The 12,853-nt window shown below is 36.8% G+C and overlaps 1 protein-coding gene across 5 annotated transcripts in view; it reads right to left on the minus strand.

Annotated features, from left to right (window-relative positions):
• Ap2b1 (adaptor related protein complex 2 subunit beta 1) overlaps positions 1-12,853 on the minus strand; it is a 110,482-nt gene that overhangs the window by 54,384 nt on the left and 43,245 nt on the right. For all 5 annotated transcript variants that reach the window (XM_076871808.1, XM_076871806.1, XM_076871807.1 and 2 more), the window contains 7 exons: positions 10,171-10,361; positions 7,981-8,202; positions 7,557-7,677; positions 7,319-7,414; positions 4,662-4,777; positions 2,554-2,719; positions 976-1,074 (listed from right to left, as the gene is read on the minus strand). In XM_076871808.1, coding sequence (XP_076727923.1) covers positions 976-1,074; positions 2,554-2,719; positions 4,662-4,777; positions 7,319-7,414; positions 7,557-7,677; positions 7,981-8,202; positions 10,171-10,361 — 1,011 coding nt within the window. The remainder of the gene's footprint in view (positions 1-975; positions 1,075-2,553; positions 2,720-4,661; positions 4,778-7,318; positions 7,415-7,556; positions 7,678-7,980; positions 8,203-10,170; positions 10,362-12,853) is intronic.

Below are 12,853 nucleotides of genomic sequence, written 5' to 3' on the forward strand. Positions count from 1 at the left end.
CTTTACTGAGGTATATGCCTTGTCTACACAGTATTTTTTTTTTTTTTTTTTTTTTTGAGAGAGAGAGAGAGAGAGAGAGAGAGAGAGAGAGAGAGAGAGAGAGAGAGAGAGAGATATGCCGCAGTCTCTGGCTGGGCACAAATCATGAGCCTCCACACAGCTTGTAGATTCAAACAGCAATTCTTTATTCCCAATCTCACACCAGCCGTCTACAAACACGTTCTGGGGAAATCCACATTCTCTGCCCGAATCCACCACTCCTCTGGGCTTCTATCTCCCAAATATACTGTCTGACCCTAAGAACTCAAGAGGAACTCAGGCAGCAGGATATGCCCTATTCTAAACGGGGAACACCCTAATCTCCTATTATGCTAAACCGGGGACACCCTAAACACAGATCCGCCCTGGTCCTTGAGCAAGGTCACCTTTCAGGAGTCCTTCCACTAGACAGCATGGGAGTACGCTGGCAAGGAAATTGTCATACCTACTTGGCTGATGGCTCCCAGCAGAGAGAAATTTTTTAATATTTATTTTTTAGTTTTCGGTGGACACAACATCTTTATTTTTATAAAGCGCCCCGCCCCACACATGCCAGGCAAGCGCACTACCGCTTGAGCCACATCCCCAGCCCATCTGCATAGTATTTTATTTGAAAACCAAAGTCACAAAGGAGAGGGTACCATCAGACTTGATATTGTTTCCACATAAATATACCCACCATTAACCTACAGAATCTAAGTTCAATTTTTATAAATCATCATGAAAACTACAGCCAGTCAACTTATTTAAAAGCTATACCAACCAGCATGGAACATATTAAGAGAAATTGTTTTAATAATAATAATTTAGTAAAATGTAAATAAATACCATACTTTTTGAAAACTTCCCTAAAATAACCTTCTTGGGAAGAGTTTCATAATTTCCTACACTTTAAAATAAGACAAAACAACCCCTCCCATTTTTCAGATTTCTTACCTGTGTTGCCAAACTCAAGACCTGTTGGACTAACTCCTGTGTTTCTGATGGCTTCTTGAGAAAAAGTTTCACTATGGCAGTAAGCAGAGTGAGCTGCACCTAAACAAATAAAATTAGATAAAGTGAATGGCACTATATTATTCCCTAGTATCATCTCTGAAGTGATGTTTCTCCAACTATGAATTACTTATGGAGTCTGTTTGATTTTTGGTTAAGAGACAAAAGTTAAAACTCAATCAGTATCAATAACAGCAATCAAAGTTATTCTTCTGAAATATAAGGGCATTTAATTGAAAACTCACTAGGATCCTATCCTAAAATTGCATTTTTGGCATAAAAAAATGGCTTATTTCTGGGCCAGGTTATCTCCTATATTTTTTAAAGTACATGCTAACAGGCTAGCAGCATAAAACTGGTTCCTGACCAAGTCTTACCTCATTTCTTTCTACCCAAAGCTAAAAGTTTGAAGGGATGATGAAACTATCTGTCAGATAGGGCAAGAGTCAAGACTGTGCAATTCTATCAGATCTCAGTCAATTAGAAGTCGACTGCTGGGCTAGGGTAGCTCAGTAGTAGAGTGCTTACCTAACATGCATGAGGTCTTGGATTCAATCTCTGACACCACAAAAAAAAAAAAAAAGTGGACTGTTGAACCACAAAGCTACTCTGTGTTCCCTGTATTAAGCCTGTTACTATAATGGGCCAGTGTCTGGGGAGGCTGGGGCAGGAGGATCTGAAGTTCGAAGCCAGCCTCAGCAACTTAGCAAGGCCAGAGGCAATATAGTAAAATCCTGTCTCAAAGAAATGTAACTCAATGATAAAGCTATAATAAAATAAATAACATTACTATAATGGATTACACACATGAACTTCTATTTGCTATGAGTACAAATGCCAGGGAGAAAGAACTTACTAATCTGTCTACTTCTCTAGGCCTAAGCCTCAATTTTTTGTAGGGAAGAGAGACAGAAGATGGGAAGGAGACTAATCCATAAGAGAATCTTTTCAAACTTTACCACAGTCCCACATGAAAAATCCCTGCTGTAATGAACCAAGGCCACTACTAACAGGAATGTGTACTCACCCTTATGTGACAAGACGAAAGAAAATAAAAAGCTGATTACTGTCAAGTACAGTTCTGGACTAGCAATGGCAGCAGCACTAACAACCTGAATCTTGTACGAAATGCAAACAGTAAAGCACATCTCAGACCTACTGAGTCAGACTCTGGTGGTGAGGCCCAGCAACCTGTATTTAAAAAGCACTCCAGGTGTTTCTATTGCTCACTTGGTTTGAAAACCACGGGTCTGAGTTATGTAAGTTTATTACACTAGAAATCAGTACAACTGGAAAAGGATCATACCCCTGGGGATAAAAATGAACATACTATATACACACACACACACACACACACACACACACAGGGAGGGAGGGAGGGAGAGTGGGGGGGAGAGGGGGAGAGAGAGAGAGAGAGAGAGAGAGAGAGAGAGAGAGAGAGAGAGAGAAAGAAACTGCTTATCTTTTACTTTCTCTGATCTTTCCAAAGAGATCTAGGACACAGGACAGCTGAGGACTTACTTGGGTACTTTCATCATGAAAACCCTCCAGAAAGCTCTCTAGTAACTCATCTGCATTGTCAATTCTTTCAGCATACTCTCCCACAATCCATATCATAGCTGCTCGAGCATCTGGCTCATCCAGTGAGTCTAAGTTTTCACAGAGAGTGGCAATGATACTTTCATACCTAATACAACAAAATGGACTATGGTTACCAAGGACAAAACTCAGAACTGCATTTAATAGTGAAGGATAAAGGCAAAACCATGGAAGAAGGACCCTAAACCAAACCACTGAATTATAAAAATTTTTATTTGAAAGAACATAAGAACTTTAAGTCAAATGATCATAAATGCCTTAAATTTCCTATTATGCTTTTCTTTGTTGCAGGGAGTGGGGGGATACTGGGGATTGAACTTAGGGGGACACGATCACTGAGCCACACCCCCAATCCTATTTTGTATTTATTTAGAGACAGGATCTCACTGAGTTGCTTAGCGCCTCACCATTGCTGAGGCTGGCTTTGAACTCTTGATCCTCCTGTCTCAGCCTCCCGAGCCGCTGAGATTACAGGCATGCGTCACTTCGCCTGGCTCCAATTGTTTTAATAACTAGACCTTAATAAAAACTCATCAGATATTCTTTTCAGAAAGAAAAATTAACATGTGGTGTAAGGCAATAGTACTATCTTATGTTTCTAACAATCTTTTTTACTACTAAATCAGAAAATTTTCCTCTATACTATTATTGCCTTCATGGTAGAAAGGAATTAAAAACCCCACTTTATTTTGTTTCTCTCTCCAAAACACACACACACACACACACACACACACACACACACACTAATGACTTGGTTTTCCAAAGAAACAAGTAATTCAAATACTTATATTTTGTTTTAGAGGTCTAAGGCACCTATATTTATCATGCTGAATCCATCTCCTTCACTAATATAATTTTAAGCATCAAGATAACACCATATAATAAATTACATTTGGACAACTGCATAATACACTTGTCAGCCCTACTTCTACCGATCAAATGATGCTCTTGACTATTTTCTTAGAAGTAAACTACTATCATAATCACTTATTAAGACAAATCAGACACACTTCTCTATCAATCATTAAGATATACAACCATACTCTTACTCTAAAAAGTTTAAAAATCTGACCCTCCTTTTTTTCTGGGAGAATGACAAAAATCTATGATGTTCTTTCCAAAAATTTCTAAAGCTAAGAAAATTGTAATACACACACACACACACACACACACACACACACACACTGCTTAATAAGCCATTCCCATGTCAAACTATTTCCACTAATTCTTAAGCATATCACTAGGCAGAAGCTTATGTACAGGTATGCCTATGGTTATAAGGCAAAATGAGATTTAGGATGCTCAGAAGAGCTGCTCTTATTTCATTCATATTTTTTAGTTGCTAGCTTTTAGAATCAATCCCGAAAGAGAATTTTTGTCCATAAACCAAGACCCCCTCAATCTGCAATTTGTGAAGTGAAAACAGATTTTGCTTATCTGTATGAGAGCAGCTATGACATTTCAGAAAAGGTCTGAAACTGGTAATTTACTATTATATGCTCTATAATTTCCCATGAAGTAGCAGGTACCATGTAAGGTGAAGAGTATAGCTGTTACCTTCCTCGCTTTTATGGTAGGGTGACCATAAGTTTTTATTACTCAAACTGAGACATTTCTGAGGAAAAAGTACACAATCATAATTATGGCTGGGTAACGGGCATAAACTAAGGGCATGCCCAAACAACATACAGTTTTCCTACTTAGTGATTCTGATATACTAACTTTAATCTATGCCAAAGACTCTGTGTGTTAAGGTAGGGCATCATTTCTTCTAAACATAGTAAAGCAGAGTGAAACTCAGGTTTCAGTCCCTGTACTAACCACTTTTTATATTTACAATTTTTAATAAAGTATCCTAGTGTGGTAAGTTACATTAAAAAGAGAATTTTCCTGTGTTGCTGGGGGAGGGGCAACACTCCACACCCAGGCCACTTTGGGGTACACCAGGTTTTTCGGGCTAGCCAACTTCCCAGTGCCTTAAACATTTCCTAAATGATTTAAGGAAGAGGGTTAGAAGAATTTGGACATACTTGTTGGGATATTTGCGGAAGATGTCCCTGATGACAACAATCGCCTCTTGAACCACATAGTTTACTTTGGTCTGGATTAGATCAAGCAATGTGCTTACGCAGCGCTCAGCAGATTGCTAGAAAAAGGAACATAAAAAATGAGAAGGCAGATGATCTATCTAATAATACTACATCAACATAACAAGATTTGAAACATACAGATGCATTGATTAATGATCAGGCACTTAATTTCAGCAAACTACTGCAGAGACTGAATTATAAAACGTTTATCTACATCAGAAGTTCTAGATACACACCAAATTTTATTTATTTATTTATTTTTAAATTGGTACCAGGGATTAAACCCAGAGGTGCTTAACCACTGAGCCATATCCCCAGCCCTTTTAATATTTTATTAGAGACAGGGTCTCACTGAGTTGCTTAGAATCTCGCTAAATCGCTGAGGCCAGGTTTGAACTCGAAATCCTCCTGTCTCAGCCTCCTGAGCTGCTAGGATTACAGGCATGCACTACTGTGTCTGGCTAAGTGATAGGTTTAAAGAAAACAGTGTCAGGGCTGGGGATATAGCTCAGTTGGTAGAATGCTTGCCTTGCATGCACAAGGCCCTGGGTTCAATCCCCAGCACCATTAAAAAAGAAAGAAAGAAAGAAAACAATTTCAACACATATCCTAAAAATCAAAGACCAATCTATCAAATGTTCCAAACGTTTTATGGATTACCCACAATGTGATTCTTAATGAGACACCAAAGGAAGTATACAGCATCACCTAAGAAGTGTTCTTGTCAAAAACCCTTAACATGTCTAGGCACACACCTGTAATCCCAGGAAATCAGGAGGCTAAAACAGAAGTACCACAGGTTTGAGGCCATCCTCAGCAACTCAATGAGGCCCTAAGCAACTTAGCAAAACCCTTCTCAAAATAAAAAATATAAAGGATTGGGGATGTAGCTCAGTGTAAAGCCCCTGGGTTCAATCCCCAAATCCCCGGTATCCCAAAAAGAAACAAACAAAAAAACTCAACATGAATTTTACCAAGCCTCTAGATTTAAATATTTTAAGGGGATAGAGAAATGAGATCGATAAAATCACTAATATATAACAAACCAAATTTAGCCTCTGGAAAATTCTGTGAGCCTTCAATAAGTAATAATTCCTCATAAGGGACACCAAAATAAGTAAATAAAAGACTTAAAAGACATATTAACCCAATGTAAGGTGTGGACCTTGCTTAGATTTTGATTTGAACAAGCCAAATGTAAAAGATAGTCTGATGCTAATTAGGGGAAATTAAACATGAGCTGGTCATTCAATAAGATTAAGAATTATTTTTAGTTTTGGGGAATGTCAATTTTATTGTGACAATATTTTTTGCTTGTTTTTGAGATACTGGGACTTGAACCCAGGAGTGCGCTTCCATTTAGTCACATCCTCAGACCTTTATATTTTTGAGATGGAATCTCCCTAAATTTGCCCAGGCTGACTTAGAATTTATGATCCTCTTGCCCCAGCCTCCAAAGTAGCTGGGATTACAGTCATGTGCCACGGCACCCAGCATAACAATATTTTTTAAAAGAACCTCATCTTGCAAGACATGGTAGTACACAACTATAATCCCAGCAGGCTGGGAGGCTGAGGCAGAAAAATTACAAGTTGCCAGCCTAGGCAACTTAGACCTCGGTTCAAAATAAAATGGACTAGGGATATACCACTGTGGTAAAGTGCCCCTGGGGTTTAATCCTCAATAACAACAACAAAAAAAAGAGCCTTCATTCTAGTTGGATGATATCTGTTGCATTAAAATAAAATAGTACCTCTCACCCTTGAGCGGGGAGGAACATCAAGGAGATAAGAGAAACAGAATATTTCCTTAATAAAATCTTCTAAAAGTCCTATAATAATTTAAACTACCCCAAGCAAAAATGTAATAAAAATGCTAGGTAGACGGCAAGTTCGAGCACAAAGTTGGTAACTCAGGGAGACCCTTACTCAAAATAAAAAAATAAAAGACGACTATTATTTCCTGTGGTGGCACACACTTGTAATCCCAGCATCTTGGGAGGCTAGCCTCAGCAACTTAGCAAGGCTCTAAACAATTCAGTGAGACCCTATCTCTAAATTAAATATAAAAAGGGGTGGGGATGTGGCTCAGTGGTTAAGCACACCTGAGTTCAATCCCTACTATCAAAATATAAAAATAATAAAATGAGTAAAAAAAAATTCATGTTGAGTTTTTTTTTGTTGTTTGTTTATTTCTTTCTGGGGTACTGAGGATTTGGGGATTAAACCCAGGGGCTTTACAACTGAGCTACATCCCTAACACTTTTTATTTTTTATTTTGAGAAAGAGTCTTGCTAAGTTGCAGAGTATTCAGCAGCAAAGCACCCCTGATTTCAGTCTCTAGTACTGAAAAGAAAAAGAAACAAACCTTTAATCTACTAACTATGTGCTTTATTATTTTCATAAACTTTAAAAATATATTTCAAAGAGGGACTGGGTTAGACCCTCAGTATATCACATAAAAATAAATAAAAGGTATTGTGTCCATGTACAACTTAAAAAATAATAATAATTGTTAAAAAAAATGTGTTTTAAAGAGAGGAATGAAAACACTCAGAAACACAAAATTTGTGATTTCAACTCCCACTGGACACATACCTCCACCTTGATGGCACATCGTCCAATGGCCCGCACAGCTTTTCGAACAAAGTCCACATCTACCTCAGTGGCATATTCTTTTAGTTCTGCCAGAACCTGTCAAATATTGAGGAAGTGGGTAATAAATAAGGATTCTAAAATAGCAACCTCACTTCTTCTGAAGGCCAGACCTTAAGCTCTAAGTCACCAGACCTTAAGGTCTAAGTCATCATACATTTGAGACTACTTAAAGTCTGACCTGAGCAATGTTGGCTTGGGATGCCAGACGAATCATAATGTCCAGTTTCTCTAGTTTAACATAGATGGGATCATTGTACTTTACAAAGAAGACTTTTATTTCCTGCTTTAAGATTTCAGGCCTGTGGAAACACATAAACACAAAAAAGGGAGGTAAAGGCACATATTTATTGATATATCCTTCTGAGTCTGTATTAAATCTGTACCTCTTTCCATTCCACCACCCAGAAAAAAAAACCTTACAAACTTCCTCTATACTCCTCTACTTTTTCTTTGCAATGCTAGAAATTAAACCCTGTTGTTCTGCTATATAACATTTTCATTTTCATAAATTTAAAAAAAGATTAACAATGACCTATCAAACACTGATATTAAACTTATTTCAAAATTACAAACATTTTAATCACCAATTCACTATTTCCAACCTTTTTTGGACAATTAGGTTGATGTTCCTCAGGGCAACATATTGCACTTCTGGCTCCCCAGATAGCAAAGTGACAAGTGGAGGAGCTAACTTCTTCAGCAGCATATTATAGTAGTCAGAATCCTTGGGTAACAACTCTAGAAACTTCATTAGGACTTTCACCGCTGAAAGCACCACGGCTGAGTTGGCATGGGACAGCCGGGGAGTTACCCGCTCGCAGATGCTGAGGGCAGAAAAGAAAAATTAATACCTTAGGTTATAATTTCTTTGCTCAATCCATTTTATGAGGTAATGCTCAGAGTCCCATGGCCCAGGTATCAAGAAATTAAAGAATCAGTTAGAAAAGTCAAATCTCCATGCTTAGTCAAATGGCGATCCAACACTGCAGAAGCTTCATTCCCAGAAAACTACAGGCAGAGCAGGGATATCAGAAGACATCAGGAAACCAGCAACAGGGAATGTTCAAACTGGAAGGAAATTAGTGATACCCCAAACACTTAAGGCTCATGCCATTTACCTTCTGGTTTTATAGTCCTCTTTTGTCTCCCCATATTATGTTAGGGCTCCCTGCCTCACAGCCCATTTCTATTCAACCTATAAGAAGTCAAATTAAGCATTCTGAGAGTTATTTCGTAGTAAGAGACAACAACCCACTTGTGATTTAAGGTTTCACTGTAATATAGAGGACAGGAGTGAGTTGGCAAGAAAAACTACCCAACTCATGCCTCAGGATAATAAGAAAAGTTCTGATTTTTTTTTTTTTTAAAAATATCAGAACATCATTGTAATATTCTCCCAACTTCTTCCCCTTCTCCTAGTCCCTGCCACCTATGCATAGATGCCTCTTGAAATATTGGATATTTAATTATCTATGCAGTATTCTCAGGAACTAATCTATTTTTGATAGTTCTGGACAATATAACTTTCCTTAGCTTACTATCTATATTAAGGATACAAGATATGCAGGCTATGTTATTCTCTCCTATACCTACTTGGCTGATTCCTCACCTTACTGATATCACCTTCTCAGTAAGCCTTCTCTGACTACTCTTCTTAAAAACTACAATCCCTCACCTCCAAATGCCTAGCATTTCTTAATCTTTTCCTTTCTTTGTTTTACTTGCTAGCAACTATCACCATCTGACATATTACATACTGTATCGTATTATGCATATTATACATACTCCTACACCCATCCCTCAGAATAAATCCTCCATGAGGATCCTGAGTTTTGTCTGTTCACTGCTGTATCCTTGGAGCCTACAGAGTACCTATCATTCAGCATGGGCTGAATATTTGCTGAGTGAATGCATGGATGAGTTTTAATGTCAATAACCAACAAAAAATAAGTACATTTTGTACTTTCAATGATGGAAGAAAACTACTGGAGGGTTAGTTAAGTCCACAGTGAATAATTTCCTGGGGAACTGAAGAGCGTTTACATTCTAATAGCTTGGAAATCAGTTTCAGCCAAGCAAGGAAGGTTCTTATTTAACATAATTAAAATGTCAACTTTAATGAAGAGCCAATGTTTCTTCAGAAGTATCTGCCTAGTACACTGCCTACACACACAAAATGCTCAATAAAAATTGGTGATAAATAAAAAATATGTATGTGTAGATGAATTCAGTAGTCATTTCTAACAGTAAAGGAAAATCTGTAACACTAAGGAAGTAAAGGGCTAAAAAGATCAAGATGTGATTTCCAAAATCTCCAAATTCAGACTGATATGATTTCTATAGGTAATGGGAGGCAGCATATATTTTGCTGACTTTAACATGCTTTTTCTAGTACTAAATTATAGGTATAGTTCAGTTAAATAACTATAGTATGAAGTCACTTACTATGTATCAGAATGAAAAGTGTTATCATTGCACACATTCAATAACCTTTTATTTGCCAAATGGCTAGGAACTAAGACATGGGAGACAATGAGGGAGGTTTAGCAAAGGTACTGCTCAAATAAGAAATGAAAAGCATACATTTCTTAGAAAGTTTTATTTTTGGCATGGTTTACTCCACAACCTAGAATGTTCCTGAATTCAGTGAGAAAATGTTTTGGGGATAACAATGTCTACCCCCACATGTCCCTCAATTTCCTCAATCATATAGACTATGATTCTAACAGTAGAAACTATAACTTATTGAATCTGGCAAGACTCTTAGCTATTATCCAGGAAAACAGACTGACCTCTGAGCTTCCCGATCATCTTTAGGGTTGTAATTAGACAGGCAGTCCAGGATGAAAATCTGGCCCCATTCTGTGCACTCATTTAGAGCTGTCAGCAGCTTATTAATGTTCTGAGGATTCAGATCAAGTAAGTTGCTGTTTGGGTGAGACTCACTGATTTCAGATAATGCTGCCACAGCATTAGCCACCACCTGGGAAACAAACAGATATGACCTTGATGCACCCAGAAAAGCACAATGATGTCCAACACTTATTCAACCTTTGCTGGATCACTTTGTAGATCTCAATTCATAACCATTCCTGGACATTTTATCTAGTCAGGCAAATATACATATTTTAAAATATATTTTAATATATTTTTAAAACACATATAAGACACCAGTAATAATATATATAGCTTCCTAGTGGTCAAGGCAATCCAGAATTATATCTATTAGCAGAGTCCACATGTTTTATTATAAAAATGTACATTAACTATTCTAATAGTACTCAAATTATAAAGACATACTAACAGCCATAAAAATGAAGTCTAAATAAGAAATATATATATCAAATAATGGGAAAATCTAGGTCAATTTTTTTTTTTTTTTTTTTTTTGGTATTGGGAATTGAACTCAGGGTGCTTTGTCACCAAGCCACATTGCTAGCTCCCCCTTTTTTCTAAATATATTTATTTTTTAGTTGTAGTTGGACACAATACCCGTTTTATTTGTTTATTTCTATGTGGTGCTAAGGATTGAACCCAGGGCCTCCCACGAACTAGGTGAGCGCTCTACTGCTGAGCCACAACCTCAACCCTCTTTTTATTTTTATTTTGAGAGGGTCTCGCTAAATTGCTAACACTGGCTTTGAAAACTAATGATCTCCCTACTTTAGCCTCCCAAGTCACTAGGATTACAGACATGCACCACCGCACTTGGCTCAGACCAAATTATTTTATAGGTGTGTATGCATAATGGGGAGGTGATAGTGTTGATCATAGTACAGGTCTTGTAGTAGGAAAAGGTGGACTTGAGACCAGCTGCTAAGAGAATATATAACTCTGAAGATTCGGTTTCCTTGTCTGAAAACTAGGGAAAACTGAATCCATCTCATAGGTTAATTAAGTTTGAGAATAAAAAAATCAAATGACATATGTAGAAGTACTTTAGATAGTCTTATACAAATTTAAGATGGATGGTTATACTTCCATAGTTCATCAAGTGTAAGTTATAGTTTTTCTCATTAAGCTCTCTGAAATTGGTATGCATTTTACAATCAATGACCTGGCAGTTTAAGAGAAAACTTTTCAGGGTGGGGATTTAGCTCAATGGTAGAGAGCTTGCTTTGCATATGTGAGGCCATGGGTTCAATCTCTAGTAACACAAGAGAAAAACAAAAGAAAGAAAACACTTTTCTTTTCTAGTAACACAAAAAATAATCATGCATCTTATAATCAATGAAACTGTAGACTCAATGAACAGTATTCCAAATATATCCTTGTTTCAGAGAGTACAGTAAATTAAAAATTGCTATCCTAGATAAGAAAATACACCTTCATCTGAACTCAAATTTGTGAATTATGTAGTTACAAGATGAAGTCAACACTCTACCAAAATTAGATTATTTCTAATATAACTAAAAAATCTATAACCAATGAACATCTAGTTATTAAAAATTAAACACTCAAAATCTCACAAAAATATTATCCTACAGCCATGAATAAGTGAATTTTAAAATGTTTTGTAATAAGAATCCAGTGTTACTAAAGATTAACAAGGTGAAGCTGGATATAAATCTGCTCAAGTATAATGACATGACAAGGCTGGGGTTGTGGCTCAGTGGTAGAGTGCTTGCCTAGCATGTGTGAGGCACTAAGTTTGATCCTCAGCACCATATAAAAATAAATAAAATAGAGGTATTGTGTCCATCTACAATTAAAAAAAATTTTTTAAATGACATGACAGCTTCATTTTTTAAATGACATGACAGCAAACATTTATATATATATATATATATATATATATATATATATATATATATAAATTATTCTCAAAAAATGTCAATCCAGCCAGACACAGTGGAACACGCCTGTAATCCCAGCAACCTGGGAGGCTGAGGCAGGAGGATCGAGAGTTCAAAGTCAGCCTCAGCAACTATTAGTGAGACCCTGGTCTCTAAATAAAATATAAAAAAGGGCTGGGGATGTGGCTGCTCAGTGGTTGAGTGACCTTGAGTTCAATCCCTTGTACCAAAGGGGGAAAACAAAATTTAAAAAAAAACTTGAGAAATGGAGTTTTGAAACAACCAGAACTTATACTTCATTAGCTTCAAAAAACGTAGTGGCTATAATTTAGCTACTGGTTTTAATATCTACATTATATGCATAGCCTGAAGATTGTTCTACTATATGATTTTGCCTTAAAGTTAAATGAAGAGAATTTAGCAAATAATACACTATCCATTATTATGTAAAAGATAATGACGGCATAAATAGAATAATCTCGCACTGTAATATGGTGGTTAGAACAAAGATTCCAAGATAAAAATCTCAGACCCACTTAGCAAAAGATTATGTGAAAACCAAAAGGCATAAGAAGACTGAAACAATCCCCTCTGGGTATTTCATGAACAGGAAAAGATACTTTATTTCTCATGCTTAATTAACTCGATTAATCTTATTTTAGTATAAAAAATCAGAATG

Source organism: Callospermophilus lateralis, chromosome 11, assembly GCF_048772815.1.
Source record: "Callospermophilus lateralis isolate mCalLat2 chromosome 11, mCalLat2.hap1, whole genome shotgun sequence".
NCBI lineage: Eukaryota > Metazoa > Chordata > Mammalia > Rodentia > Sciuridae > Callospermophilus > Callospermophilus lateralis.